Genomic DNA, 15,416 nt, shown 5'->3' with positions numbered 1-15,416 from the left:
ATACTCTCATCGAGATCATGCTGGCTCAGCTAAGCTACTGTTGAGATCGCAGTTTGTAGTAGATCAGATAATTCAGTTCCTACAAATAATAATGAAGGAGAAGGAAAGTTTTTTGGCAATGTTATGACCATTACAGAAAGTAAAACCTATTAATGCTCCCTGAAAGATTTTGAACATCATCCCCAAACTAAAACCGCGTTATGATTCATACAAACAACACCGATCCGATACGCAGCATTCAACCAAAATTTGGGACAAAAGATAACTTCTGAGACGATTATGACCGGTAAAAGATTCAGAGGTTTCAAAAAAATTGACCCATCAAAAACTGAGCTATGATCCAACAAAAGAACAATACCAACTCTTCTACTCTAACGATGGCAAATTTTTAGATCTAAAGCCGGTTGACTGCACGAAGAATTAGCAGAAACCTGTGCGGAAGACCATCACATTGTGCCTAAACCAGGCCACAGCCATTAAAAACCAAAAAAAAAAAAAAGAACCGAGGAAGAGCCGAAAATCCAAAAGAAGAAGGAAAAAAAAAAGGAGCAGGAGAAAGATCAGATCTTTAGCATCTAAAACAAGCAGACACAAAATAGGCGGAAGGGTAAGATCAAATGCACCGTCGCTTGTAGGCGCGGGAGCGGGGGCCTGGGCCTGCACGGCCGGCATGAGGATCGCCAAGGCGAGCACCAAGATGGTCACCAAGCCAAGCGAAGCCCTAGGAATCCCCGCCATCTCCTCCGATCTCTCTCTCTCTCTCTTCCTTCCGCAGGCGTAGCAGGGAGGAGGAGCAGCAGAGGGCAATGTGAGGAGACTTGATTCGCTTTTGATTGCTTTCTGGCTTCACTGAGACTACTTGAGTTTTATGGCGGTTTCGAATGGCTCAAAATATAAAAACAAAAGTCGCATCAATATATTCCTTCTTTAGTTATTTATCTCTTTAAATTTACCTCATATTTATTTATTTTAACAATTAAATATATATTTTGATACCGTCATATATATATATATATATATATATATATATACGAGAAAACGGTAAGGGAAGCGACGAATCCAGCGTGCCGTTGTTTGTGGTCCCCGTGATGGGCGTTCCTTGGGTAGGGCCCCACGCATGTGAGAACATTGTCAAGCCCAGCCTGGCTTGGGTCGAGCCTGCATTGTGCCACGTCACGGTCGGGCCGCGGTTTTGGTCGTCTTCCTGCTCGGCTGAACCTGCAACACATTGAGATTCGCGCGTGATTTATGATATGTAATGATGAGGAGTAAATGATGTGTTTGATTGCAGAATGGACTGCGGAGCCGAATGCTTAATCGTGAGCACTCGTATCCCTTTAAGAATCATACCAGCGAACCTTCTCGGCTGTCGCACATTAAAATGTCCATAGAAGCAGGCCGTCGACAGTTGGAAGAATACAAATATATAATATATATATATATATATATATATATGAGTCCTTTGGACCGATTAATTAAGCCACCACTATGGCATCGATGAACTTAATATCCTTTGACCTTTTTGATCTCGCCTTTCACTGTGATTCTACTACACTACATTTTTTTCGTTTATTACGAAATACCATATCATATTATATATTTGTAGGGAAAAAGAAAGCGGTTCGGTGGACGTGCGACAGGCCGTCACGCGCACGGAGGTGCGACCGATTCAACGCCGGCCACGTGTCCCTCGCACGCGCTTTTTCCACTCTTGGCGGTTACTCTGGCCTCCGCGCTGTAACTGAAGGGCGAATCATAACAGCCTGCCTCCGCGCCATAACGGCCAGCCGAGAATTCATAGATCCCGTTTGATTGACGGCCTTCGATGAATCGCTAGAGTCGAAATTAATTAACGAATTAATGCTCGATTTATTTCCTTGATAGCATTCTGCTTATTATATGCGTAATTAACCATAGAAGGATTGCTTGAATTGGAGGTGTCAGTCCACTACATGGAACTCTCATTGCTTAGATTTTTTTGTTGATGAAACACCGTCAGTTATAAACAGTCATGTTCTCAATATTTACATATAAAAATAGAATTTATGATGTAGTGAGGGGTTGCGACGTCTCCTAAACATAGCAGCCAGGTGTTTAGACACGACCGTATCTTAATAACACGATTATTCGTCTCCCCCATCGATCCCCTTAGCCTTCTTTCTTTGCCCTTTTGATGCCTGCCTTTCTTCCTCCTCCCTCGGAAACACCATCCCCTCTTTTGGTTGTGTCTCCAGGTTTCGTCTACTCCGCCACCCGTAGCATATTCTTCTCGGGTTCGTCGGAGGATTCGCCATCGTCTGTCGGAATTTGCACGGCATCATCCATTCCGGTAAGGCAATAGTAACATAATCCATGTCCGTCGCTCCTTACGTCGATCGATATGTTTTCGCCGATGGGAGAGGATTTGCTGGAATTTTCTTTTGCATGTTCGGTTTAGATGCAGGTGTTCGAAGCTGATCATGCATACTTAACCATCTACGATCATTTCTTGTGGTTCCTGTTTCATTCGTTTAGGACGATCGGTAACATCAAATGGTAGAAGGCCTACCGATCAAATTGGGAGTGCTCTGCTTTGATGTCTTTCTTGATTATTCCCTGGTTTGTGAGAGAATCTTTCGTTTAGCTTCCCTTCAGGACTTTGATGCTTGTTTTCGGTAGTGTTTGGAGGCATTTCATCGAATAGAATTTTCGATAAACAAGAAAAACCTTCAATCGTTTTCTTTTGATCAGCCGAGGAGAGTCCCCGGCGGAGTTGCGGTCGGGAAGCGATTGCAAGGGTGATGGAGCAATTCCGGCAGATCGGTGAAGCTCTAGGAAGCATCAAGGCTCTGATGGTGTTCCGCGACGAGCTGCGCGTCAACCAGCGCCAGTGTTGCTTGCTCGTGGATGCCTTCGACCTCGCCTATCACGGCATAGCGGAGGAGATGAGAAGCCATCTAAGGTTCGACGAGAAGCTCATCAAGTGGAAAGCCCTCGAGCCGCCTCTCAAGGAGCTCCACCGGATATTCCGAGAGGGGGAGCAATACATCAAACAGTGCTTGGAGGCCAGGGACTGGTGGGGGAAAGCCGTAGCCCTCGGCCAGAACGCCGACTGCGTCGAGTTCCACATCCACGACCTGCTATGGTGCATCCCCGTCGTGGTAGAGGCGATCGAGAACGTCGGGGAGATCACGGGAACCGACCAAGAAGAGATATACAGGAAGAAGTTTGTCTTCTCCAAGAAGTATGAGAAGGACTGGTTGGAGCCCAAGCTGTTTCAGCTCAAGCTGGGAAAGCCGTACTTGGTCTCGCAAGAACTGTGCAGCAGGATGGACACGGCATGGAAGGAAGATCGATGGATCCTATCGGAGAGGATAGCCGAGAAGCGAAGCCCTGGATCGAAGCCCCTGACGAAGCAAGAGAACCGGCTCGCTGAGCTCCTGGTGTCTCCCAACGGGAAACTCTTCCCCTGCTCGCTTCTCACCGGATCCAGCGACTACCAGGTCAGAAGAAGATTTGGGTCTGGAAACAACTACAAGGAAGTGCAGTGGTTGGGCGAGAGCTTCTCTGTGAAGCATGTCATCGGTGAGATTGAGCCACTGATGAGTGAGATATCTCTCCTCTCGTCCATCACGCACCCGAACGTCGTGCGCTACATGTACTCGTTTGTCGACGAAGAGAAGAAAGAGAGCTACATGGTGATGGAGTTGATGAGCAAGGATCTCTGCAGCTACATCAACGAGATCTCTTCCACGAGGAGAAAGGTCCCCTTCCCTCTGCTGGTGGCAGTGGACACGATGCACCAAATCGCGAGGGGAATGGAGTATCTTCACGGTAAGAACATATACCACGGCGACTTGAATCCTTCGAACATATTGGTCAAGACAAGAAACTCTTCGCCGGATGGATATCTGCACGTAAAAGTGACCGGCTTTGGTCTGTCGCCGGTGAAGAACTCCAAACCTTCGGCAAACCAAGCACCTGCCACCAACCCATGCATCTGGTATGCCCCGGAAGTGCTCCTGGAGCAGGAGACGTCGGGGGAGAGCGGTAGCGCATCGAAGTGCACGGAGAAGGCAGACGTCTACAGCTTTTCGATGTTATGCTTCGAGCTGTTGACGGGGAAAATCCCCTTCGAGGACGATCATCTCCAAGGGGATAAGATGAGCAAGAACATAAGAGCAGGTGCAAGGCCGCTGTTCCCGTTTCACTCTCCCAAGTTCCTCACCAACCTCACAAAGAGATGTTGGCACGCCGATCCCTCTCAGCGACCCAGCTTCTCTTCCATCTGCAGAGTGCTTCGGTACATCAAAAGGTTCCTAGTCATGAACCCAGATCACAGCCAGCCTGATGCACCGATGCCACCGGTGGATTACTTCGACCTCGAAACCAGTCTGTCCAAGAAATTCGCAAGCTGGGCAAGGAAGGACACTCCCCGCGTCTCAGAAATCCCCTTTCAAATGTATGCCTACAGGGTCGTGGAAAGGGAGAAGACGAGTGCCAACGTCAAGGACAAGTGCTCGGATTCGGGGAGCGAAGTAGCGTCACTTTGCGGCGATGAGAACGTGTTTAGCATAACTCCCCCGGATGACGCGGTGTCTACCTCTGTGAACACCGCAAAGTCGTCGTCTCAGAATTCTGCTGATGCCAAGAACAAGTCCTCCGCCAAGAAAGCAAATGGCAAGTCCAACAAGCAAACAGGTACATGTCGCTACTTCCTACCTACCTCGCTTTGGCTTCCCATATTTGAGCGCACAGACTTCTTCTCGTCGTTAATGCCATGACACAATCCCTCGTCTTCGATTCTCTCCAGGGCAACATCAAAAACTAGGAAGCACGAGACCACCGCACCTTTCAATGTTTGGGCGCAACCTCAGGACGAACCCTGGGAGCCGAATTCAACCAATCATGATGAGTCCAAGGAGGAGGGCAACAGGGCATGCCTCAGATTCCGAGCTGACATAGATCTGAAACCCTCGTATTACGATCAACAACTACATTTCCAAGGAAGACCAACTCGAGGTGGTAGTTCGCAAGAACAGATCCACAGAGCTCATGCACAAAATGTCGGACAGTAACATTAGTGTCCTGCTTAATCTTGACCTTGTGATGGTCCTTCTGGAAGCAATGGAGTCAAAATCACCTGCATGCTCTTGTGACACGGTCAATGCACTTTGCAGCTCCTTGTAAAGAACACCACTATGTACTGTGTCTTTCTTGTTAGTTCGATTAAATGTGAATCTATTTCTTTTTTAGAGCTGTGCTAGTTGTTTCCTGCATGTATCTGATGATGGCTTCTGCCGGTGTCTTGCTGATTCCATAAACCACCACCACCACCACCACCCTGCTTCACCCAGTATCTTCATGGTCAAGTCAAAAGACGAATGCTGAAAAGGAAGAATGCGGCAACATAAAGGAGATGATTGCCTTGTACCGCTGAGCAGGTTCAAGTTACCTTTTTCATCCGTTCTATTTCCCAGCCGTTGAATTCTCTGATGCTTCCAACTCCCACCAAATTATATGTAATTTAGAGAAGAGAGTAATAACATTTCTCTGAGCAGCAGATTTCTCCACTTGTCTCCATGTCTTTTCTCTTTCGAGTGATCAAGCAAACTTGCTGCCCCATGCAGGTTAAGCTGAATTGACTGATGGTTGTTGGCAACACACAGAGGAAGTCACCAAGTGTCATGGCATCCCAAAGATACACAACACTTGGCAGTGTTGATAAGTACTCCTTTTTTCTTTTGATGCTTTGGCCTTGTTCCTTTTTGCATCTCGTTTTCAAAGATGCTGCACGATGCACGAGTCACCCCATCGACTTAAGTCACGAGGCCGCGCACGTCCGACCTCGCTTTAGACGTGTGGCTCAAGTGGCGACTTAACTGATCATCATGAGGCACTGATGCAAGCACCTGCGAGAGAAAGGGCAGCGTGAAGCAGGGAGACCAGCACTTCCCTCAACCTAGTATTCTGCCATGAGAGGATGGCCCGACCTCGGAAGGTTAGGTGCAATATTGATTCCCAAGAAGGCCAATCTCGACGCCAAACGTGAGCATCCCATCCCCTCACATGCAACCTGCATGCACTGCGATCCTGCTCGACTTGGGACACTGCTCTAAACAAAGCCACGTTCGTATGTTGGACGCAGTACTGGTTTTGTCTTAACTCACCACCCTCCTCATCAATCACCGAACGAGATTCCTACACCGAATAAAGGGCCCACCAACCACATGCTCCGATGGCAGTCAACGTGTCGCCCACTCGATTAGATCTGAGTCTTAACACTTTCTATATCGGATTCCCTGCCCTCTTTCTACATATCCTTGTTTGCCGGTCTCATGGTTTAGTCTTATCGTCGTCATCTGTGGATGGTTAGAACGAGGGCAATGCCGCGACCGCTCTACGCGCGTCCCATATCTATGGCGGGAGCCAACGATGGCGTCGCACGTGGCCCTCGTGGGCCCCGGCATTGGCGGGAAACACAGAGCGAGGGAGGACAGCCTGGAGGGGGCAGCGGTGCGAAAACTCTCGTCAGCGTAAGACAATGGGGCGCCGCCCCCTCTCTATTGGTCCACGTGGGTCAAACGCACCCCATATGCGAAGGTAACTTCACACGCCGTTCGCATTACCTCCATTCCCCGGAGTAAAAAACAGAATCAACGAATCAGACGGCAGTGGAAGGATCTGCCACGTTTCGACGGTCACGGACAAATCTGCCGGCCCCCTGCAAACTGGACCCACTTGTGCTACCCGCCGTAAATAGAAATAAATAGCCAGGGTATAATGAAATGGGTAGGTTCCAAAAATACTATCCCTTCTCCGCCCCTCTCCTCCCTTTTCACTCCACACACACCACCATCACCGCAGTAGTCGTCTTCCATCCCCAACTCTCTCCCTCCCTCTGTCTCCGATTCTTGCAGTTATTAACGCTTCAGGTTGTCTCCAAACCATCTTCTTCTTCTTTTATATTTCTTGTTCTTCGATTTCTCCTTCACTTGAATCTTGAAATGAACTCGTTTAGTTTGATGTAGGTTGAGAGGGGCTATGTCGGATTCGCTTCGTTCCCTTTACCACTTCTTTGGAGAATTCTGTTGAGGGTAGCTTCCGGTTCCAGGTGCGTTACCTTTTCTTGTTTCCGCTTCCTATTCGGTTTCCGTGGAGTTTTCTGTGGCATGTATTTGTTCCCTTGGAATTTTCTTCCTCGGTTGATCTCGTAACGACCTTGCTCCGCCGATTCTTGAAGTATTTGGGAACCGGACAACAGATTCCAGGTGTGTTCCCGTTCCTTGATTTTGGTTTCTTGATTGGTGTTGGAGATTTAAGAAACGGAGTAAGATTGTTAGAATGCTTGTCATGAGATCGGATGGGGTTTTGGTTCAACCGATGATGGTGTCGTATCCGGAAGTCTATGTATGATCTTTAGAGGAAGAAATTAGATTGGCAACTGATTTAGAAACGGCAGTGTTCGCGGATCCATGATTTGGTTTAGTGCTTGATCTCTTCTTGTGGACACGAATTTTGCTTTTATCGCGCGGTTTTACTTGATTATATGTCGGTGGTAGACATAAGCATGTTTCGGTGAGCGGTCAATGGGAAGAACAATACTTGCAATGCATATGTGATGCCGATACATTCAGGAAAGCTCCATATAAAGCCAGTGGTCAATCAAGATTCTGGAAAACGTTTCAACATAAACAAGCTACTCGGACACTCTTCATTGATGCAAAATTGATTGCCAAGGCTCGAGTGTACATGGCGCGAACATTCAGTCTCAACCAAATTTGATCATAATTCATCTCCAACCTCTCTCATTCTTCTCATGCGCCACTAACTTATGCTTTCTTCCCCATGTAAACACTTCTTTTGGCTGTATCTATTACATAAATAGAGCTTCTCACCCTCCTTTTTGCTCATTTCCTGCTCCTCCCATTCAAGGGACCATGCGCCTGACTCGGTACAAGTGACTCGATCCGTTCCATCGTCCACAGGAGGTGTTATTCAGTCACGATCTGTTGTTGGGTATAGTTGGCTGCAGGTCCTTGAGCTTATCGCAGTCACACAATCCCTCTGCTGCCAGTGACACTATCAACGCTGTTGCCGCCAATGGGAATGGGATGCCACAATGCTCGATGTTTCACATCTGGAACAGCCACCTGCTGGTGGCATAGTTTCCCCAGCCATCGCTGGTATCTGCTACAATGGATGTGAGCCATGGCAGCAGATACATGTCTATGGCTGTGATATGCGTGGGTCTGAAGTAGCTGTAAATCTACTCATCAGTGATATGTTATGGTGCTCCTTCCTAAGAGCTTCGGCCAACTCTGCTACTGGTATATATAGGTGTTCTCCCATATCAGACAAACCTCTTTATCTTCTCATGATTATGTGCTTCGAATCATCTCCTTCACCAAACAATTTCTAAACGGGGAGTTTACTTTTGAAAGGTCTACAAAGCTGCAAACTTCATAGTTTTTGCAATTATTGAAAGACAGTTTGTTTTGCTAAGATCATTACCTATGTTCTTTCTCTCAAGGATGGATGCATCTGACTATTCAGATAAATATTCTTGACAACCTCTTGACTCATGCAGTTCAAATTTATACAGGATATTAATTTTTTATTTTTCAAGATTATGAATGTGACCCTTGGGATGAAATAAATAGAAACATTGCTTCCAAGCCTAGTGAAGATACCAATGCTTGCATCATCATTCATGTTAGAGTCAGACATAGAACTCTGTTTCGATCTGCTGCTTCAGAATACTCCCTGGCTTTATTAATTTCATAATCATAAAGATCTAGTAGCCATTATAGGTGCCTGATTTAATGATGCAGATCATCATGCTAAAATCCAAAGTAGCAATGAGAAAGGAAGAGAGGTTTTCATTTTAGGAGATTGCTACCTTGATCTGTTTCCTACAAAGTCTTCCATTTGTGTCTCCTCCCCTTCTCTTCCATTCTGGGCATCTACATCCTCCTGTGATGTTGCTCTTGCCTTGGAGGAGAGAAGGGAGAAGGCGAAGATCCCCAGATTATCAAAATAAACGCAATTACCAAAATGCCTGGCTTCATGAGATAATCGACCTATTAAATTGATAGATTTGAAACCATGTTAGTAGAGATGACTAAGCCCTAGTTAAGCCATCTAATCCTATAAACCCACTTTTTTTTTTTTCACTACCTATCTGGGACCATTCGGCTGTGTCACATGAACTTCTTTTGCTAATATTCCTCAAGCAAATTTCTTGCATGTTTGTTTTCTTTCTAACTAGAAATATGAACGCATTTCATGCCACATCTTATTGTGAGCTTCATTTTACTGACATATATTTGATTCTAGGATAGCAATAGTTATATATGAGAAATTATTGGTTGACTAGATGCCTTTGTTAATTTTAATAAAAACACATTGTAATTAATGGCATTTTTCCCTAATCATGACCTAATTAGTTGGTTTCCAAATTTTGTTGTCAGAGTTTAGGAAATGAATATTTCAGATTCCATGTTTGTTTAAGACATTTTAGTAAGGATATTAAAAATAATAAAAATAAATCAATTATAAAAAATTATATTTCTTACCTATTGGGGAGGACTCACCTCCTCCAATTTAAAGCGGGATTCCTCTCCCTCATTTTGCACCGAACCTAATAGTGGGAGGAACGAGACGTGGAATCTTGCTGAGAGGTTGGTTACCCTATCTATTTTGAAAATATAAAATTTTGATTCTTTTTAATTTTCTAAATTTTTATGTATTTAGATTGGATCTAAATAAACTTATGATGTGTTTAATTCAAAATTATTTTCGGTTTTCAATGCTATGATCTTTATTAATTCAAAAGCTCTAATATATATATATATATATATAATTGAAATGCTAATTTTTAATGTAATTTTATCATGTTACAATTGAATTCATATATTAACATTTAATCATCTTGCAATTTTGTTATGATTTAACCATTTGATGAAAGTTTTTACGTTTCATGTTAATTTAATAATGACGTCGTAAAAAAATTTGAAATCGAATTGCAAAGGAGGCTTGGTTGGGTCTGACCTAAGTCAAGCTTCTGATTGGACTCGATTAACCAAGTCGCATGTGCGTGGGTCTTGTCCAATCGAGGCTATATGTGGTCCAACCTGTAGGCCAAGCACAGCCCAGCCCGTAGGATGGTTTTCGGCCTAGCCCACGTAGCCTGCCCCTCAGACCAACCCATCGCCTCTCTCTCTAGCTGTTGGGACGAGCACTTGTGGCCTAGCCTAATTCTCTCTCCTTTGCTTGATTCGAGCCATATAATTGAATGAACCAGATCGGTTGATTGTTTCATGCCAGTTTAGGGTGATGTTGAATCGATTTGATCGGTTCGAGTTCGTTTGATCCAAATTGAACCCAATTAAGCCTAAATTAAATTTGTCTAGGGTGGTTTCAAACCGATTAAATGAGGATTAGTGGTCGGTTTAGTTAGGTTCTAGCTAAATTAGGTCTTGTTCACTTCAATTGGACAAATTTAAGTAGGTTTCATGCCAATTAAGGGCTAATAATGTATGTTTTTTTGACATTATTGATGTTTGGAGGGGAACTAACTTGAGATGTTTTGATGAGATTATTTCATCCTAAAATAAATATGACCTATCATGTTATGAGATGATTTTGTTTTCCTACCAAGGGTAGGTAAGGTGATTCCCCTCGGAATCGGGGATTAGCGGGTAGTCAGATCGATTTTCCTTCGGGGATTAGTGAGTCGTTAGATGTGATAGCTATATAGTTGCTTCATCCATTGTTAGGAGGAACGTGTTTCTACTTTGACAAGTGAGGGCACCACTCTATCTGTTGTTTGAAGTACGATATGGTTTTCTTCATCCACCATTAGAAGAACGTTAAACACATCCCATAGGATAAAATCTTTTTATCCACTATTGGGTGAGTGCATTATTGGGTGATTGACATACACAGGTGAGATGGCTATTGACTTGATTGTTGACTTCATTTGTGGATAATTTCTTTTTCTTATATATTTCGGAGTTGTTTTATAGGGTGACCTATTCAACCTGTTGTTCAATTGTTTTGTTTTGTCTTTCATTTTCAAAGCAGCTCTAGACTAGATTTCTATGGAGAACAGACCTTATTATACTATTAGGTAGAACAACTGGACTATAACGTCACTCATGTATAATAATACTAATAGATGGCTATTTGTTTGATTTATATTTTGAATAATATGATGTTGACTATTGCTCTTGATATGGTTTGTGGAAAGAAGTTGCAATTCTGTGTAGGAAAAAAAATATATATTGCAAGATGTGACTCAGATATTTACTTTTTTGACTATCTGTGACAAGATTGATTACTTCTCTTTGCAAGTTTCATGTCTTCATATGTATATGTATAATATTTTGGTGAGATTACACCTCTAATGTAAAAACAAAAGATCCTCTTTTATCATACTAATAAATTCTTCATTGATAATCTAAATAATAATTTACTTTGGCATTTTCATGGATGATTCCTAATTAATGGGAATAAATTTTGCTCAGGAGATATCCAAGTTCTGAAGTAACTGCAAGGATTTGGAGATGAGGCGGCACAACAAACTAAGCAAATTTATTTCTTCCATTAGGACCCATGTCCATCGAGGGAACACTGAGAAACTAGAGAACAAGAACGGTATGGCTATTGCAAGGGATCTCTCATTTGTGATCCTATGAAATTTAGTTTTTCTTATGAAGAATCATTGACACATGAGCTCTAGCAAAAAAAAAAATTCAAAGTTCAATTCAAAGTGTCATTGGCCTCATAATTTTGTTCATGTAAACCAAATTGATGCATTCTTTATCCTTTCTTCCTTTGCACTAACTAGTGCTGGAAGTAAATAAAGGACTTCTGATCTTTGTGTAGTAGGAAACCAAATTATCCAACTCTAGTTGCTGCTACTAGTATTGGTCTCTCAATTTTTTTTTTCAAATACTTTTCACATCGTTATCAGTGATATATTGGTTCTTCTCATTTATGTAATCTGGTAAATAAGTTACACATTTCTTCTTGTAGACACTGAGAAGAATGTGGAGAGGATCCTCCAGCTCATAACTGCAGAAGAAAGTGATACAGTATCTTTTAATTCAGTAAACAAGTCTGAACTAACTTCTCTTATTAAGGATATTCATAAAGGTTATCAAGCTTTATATGGCCGCTACGATGAGTTGACAGAGAAACTAAAGAAGAAATTTCGCCAAAAGGAAGACAATGGCAACTTTTCAGTTAATTCTACATCAGACAGTTCGGACTCCTCAGACTCACCAGATTCGGAGTCAGAACTTTCCACGAAGAACTCAGGCAAGAATCACGAAGGGGAAGCCAAAGCAGACATCTCTTTGGAACATTACACTAACTTGCAGGAGCAACTTGAAGGTGCAATTAGGAGAAACCATGAGCTTGAGGCTGAAGCTGCCTCAATGGTTGCAAAGATCACAAATCTTGAAGGTGTTGATGTGTTGGGAGAAACCGAAGACATGAACAGAATATTGGAAAATCAAATCCACATTATGCAAGAGAATATTAAGACATTACAATCTGAGAACAGAGATCTCGAGCAAAAGTTAGAGGCTTCTGTTAAGCAACACCATGAGTTGAATCAAAGCATATGTACCATGCATGAACAAATTGAAATTCTAATATCAGAAAAAATGGAAGCATTGAGCAAGTTACAAGAGTCGGAAAAATACATCGAAGAACACATATCTGAAATCAGTCATTTGAAGGACAAGATAATGACGATGGAATCCGATAACATGAGTTTAAAGCAAGAGTCAGAAAAACAAGCTCAAGAATTGGCTTATCTAAACCAGAAGATTGATGATATAGATAAAGAAAAGGAAGCAATCTTATCAGAGAATTTTGAACTTGTGAGCAAGATAAAGGGGACAGAGAAAGCTTTGGCTGACCAGAGAGATGAAGCTAACCTAAATCTGAAATCAGCAACTGATGATTTATCATCCAAGATAACACAATTGTTGTCTGGAAACGAAATGTTGAAGCTTGAGCTGGAAGCTGCTAATAGAAATGGACATGAACTGACCAGCAGATTGAGAGATGCACAAGAAGAGAATGGAGCTTTGAATTCTGAGATTGATGATCTAAAAACGAAATCAGAACTGTTGAACAATGAAAATACCAGATTGCTGAATGCAATCCATGTTTCGAACAAGCAACTAAAAGATAAAGAAGCCGAAAATAGTGATTTGGCATCACGACTTAAAGAGGCCATGCAATTGGCCGAAGAAGGACAGCAAAAAGTGGAGTTGCTTTCTCTGGAAATAGAGGAGGTGAAGAGGAAGAGCTCCCAGGCATACGAAGTCCTCGAGATGGAACTTCAAGCAAAAGAGCAGGAAGAGACCAAGTTGAAACAGATTTTGGAAGCAACAAGCGATGAGAAGCTTGTGCTCATCTCAGAAAATGAAGAACTATCTGCCAAAACTAAGTTATTTGAGGGAGAGATCACTGATCTCAAATCTCAGAGAGATCAGCTAGAGATTGAGAAATCAGAGTTACGAGTGCGAGTAGAAAATCTGGATGCTGAATTGGAAGCAACCAAAGTCCAACTGATTAATGCAGAAAACAAACTTGAAGCTGCTGGTCAACAAATAGAAAAGTTGACAATGGAGAATTCGGAGCTATTTAGTAAGTCAGAGATAGAAGGGATTCAGATAAAAGATCTACAACATTTGCTGGAGCATTTGAAAGAGGAGAACTCAACCTTGAATGAAAACAAAAGGCTGCTACAGGAGTCTGAGAAGATTATTGAGGATTTGACGGTTCAATTAGAGCAGTTAAAAACTGATAATGGTCAATTACAAAATCAGGTTAATGATTCAAGTCATGAAGTAGAACTGGCCAACCACAAACTGAGTGAACTTACCAAACAAATTGGAGTTCTTGAGGAAGAAATATGTACATTGATCTCAAAATTGGAGCAGGCAGAGGCATCCATCAGGAAGCAAGCAGATAAGCTGGAAGCGTTCACCGAAGAGAACTCTACTCTACTGCAAAAAAATATGGACATGCATGAGAGGAACTCTGATCTGGATTCAAAACTGGAAGATCAGATGAAAGCAGTAAGAGACGGATGCTTGGAAATTTTGAATTTGGCGAACAACTTTGACGATGAGGTGACACAAAAAGTTACCGTACAGGAAAGGTTGCTGCTATTTCTGAAAAGTAGCTTGAATGATTTGCATGAGGAGTGTAAGCAACTTAAGTATCGGTTTCATGAGTCGTGTCAGAAGCTAGAGGTTGCCGAGGCTGTCGGCAAAGAGCGGATGAAAGAAATAAATAAGTTGGTGGAGAGTGTTAAAGAACTTCAGGTAAACCTTAACGTTTCAGAAGCAGAAAGAGCAGTAATTATCAAAGAGGTTGCCGGCCTCAAGGGCCAATTGGAAACCCAGTCTTGCTTATTTAAGCAGAATCTTAAAATTACAGAAACAGAATACAGAGAGAAAGAAGCGAAGCACATGAATATGATTGCAAAGCTGCAATGCAATGTTAAAAAGTTGGAAAACGAGACCAGGATAATGTCTGCAGAGCTCACGGGAACAATCGAAGCTGTTGGGTCCGGGGTTTCAGATTTCTGCCAGGGACTCGATGAGCTAGAATCGGAATTTAAACAGAAACATTGTGGGATAGAAAGGCAGCTAGCCTGGATCACAGTGGATGCGGAGATTATGAAGACAAGGTTACGCCAGAAGCTGTATGAAAAGCAAGAAATGAATGAGAAGTTACGAGACATGGCAGTGAGATTGAAGGAAAGCGAGGAGGGAATGGCAGCTCTGAAGCACAAGGCAGAGGGTCTGAGGGATCGGTTAGGTGAAAAGGAAAAGGAGATGGAGAAAGTGTCATGGAGGAGCATCGAAACCGACAGGAGGCTGGAAGAACTGGAGACGGCGGTGAGGGAAAAGGAAGAGGAGATAGTGGCCAGGAACAAGGAGAAACTGGAGGCAATAAAGCAGCTGAGCCAGATGATTGATTACCAGCACGAGAAGTACAATCAACTTGGTGAGTACTTGGTGAGGCTTAAACCCAGCAACAATAGGCGTCGCTTGTAGAGTCCCCCGGCTCGGCTATTATGTTTTGGGTCGATGGATTGTTTGATTTCTTACTCTTATCACCATGTACAGAGTGAAAGAGTACTACTGCTACTGGGGTGATTAACCCTCTAAACAAAAAAAAAAAAAAAAAAGAAACTAGTAGTAGGGCATTCATTCAATCCGCCAGTACACGGTTTATTGTTAACTGTGACAAGAGTACTGACTGCTTCAACAAAGAAACTAGTTGTAGTAGGCATTCTTTGTCACTCGTCCGCCCGAACTTAAACGAGGCATTCATTACACGTTTATTGTTAACTCATGTGCGCCCCCCTTGTCTCCACGAATGAATGCCTCTCCATTTAT

The 15,416-nt window shown here is 43.1% G+C and overlaps 2 protein-coding genes across 3 annotated transcripts; both read left to right on the top strand.

The window, feature by feature from the left end:
- Nucleotides 1-2,071: 2,071 nt before the first annotated feature.
- On the top strand, nt 2,072-5,234 carry LOC135616253 (uncharacterized). Its single transcript, XM_065115445.1, has 3 exons — nt 2,072-2,329; nt 2,731-4,680; nt 4,793-5,234. The coding sequence occupies exons 2-3, from the start codon at nt 2,781-2,783 to the stop codon at nt 4,942-4,944; spliced, it is 2,052 nt and encodes a 683-aa protein (XP_064971517.1). The 5' UTR covers nt 2,072-2,329; nt 2,731-2,780; the 3' UTR covers nt 4,945-5,234.
- A 1,548-nt stretch (nt 5,235-6,782) lies between these two features.
- On the top strand, nt 6,783-15,232 carry LOC103992746 (COP1-interactive protein 1). 2 transcript variants are annotated; one of them, XM_065118620.1, is made up of 4 exons: nt 6,783-6,914; nt 7,011-7,093; nt 11,511-11,640; nt 12,022-15,232. In XM_065118620.1, exons 3-4 carry the CDS (start codon nt 11,550-11,552, stop codon nt 15,069-15,071), a joined length of 3,141 nt encoding a protein of 1,046 aa, XP_064974692.1. In that variant the 5' UTR covers nt 6,783-6,914; nt 7,011-7,093; nt 11,511-11,549; the 3' UTR covers nt 15,072-15,232. The 2 variants fall into 2 exon arrangements, with proteins under 2 accessions (XP_064974692.1, XP_009410856.2); XM_009412581.3 differs by having other exon boundaries at nt 7,001-7,093.
- Nucleotides 15,233-15,416: the final 184 nt, after the last annotated feature.

The sequence above is a fragment of the Musa acuminata genome, chromosome BXJ2-7 (genome assembly GCF_036884655.1).
Source record: "Musa acuminata AAA Group cultivar baxijiao chromosome BXJ2-7, Cavendish_Baxijiao_AAA, whole genome shotgun sequence".
Taxonomy (NCBI): Eukaryota; Viridiplantae; Streptophyta; class Magnoliopsida; order Zingiberales; family Musaceae; genus Musa; species Musa acuminata.
This window is presented reverse-complemented; position numbering and strand designations above follow the sequence as displayed.

Bases quoted from the DNA above. Each gene is read 5' to 3' on its own strand.
- LOC103992746 (XM_065118620.1), top strand. From the start codon at position 11,550: ATGAGGCGGCACAACAAACTAAGCAAATTTATTTCTTCCATTAGGACC. The intron at 11,641-12,021 runs GTATGGCTATTG...TTCTTCTTGTAG, and splicing joins GAAACTAGAGAACAAGAACG to ACACTGAGAAGAATGTGGAG.
- LOC135616253 (XM_065115445.1), top strand. From the start codon at position 2,781: ATGGAGCAATTCCGGCAGATCGGTGAAGCTCTAGGAAGCATCAAGGCT. The intron at 4,681-4,792 runs GTACATGTCGCT...GATTCTCTCCAG, and splicing joins CAAGTCCAACAAGCAAACAG to GGCAACATCAAAAACTAGGA.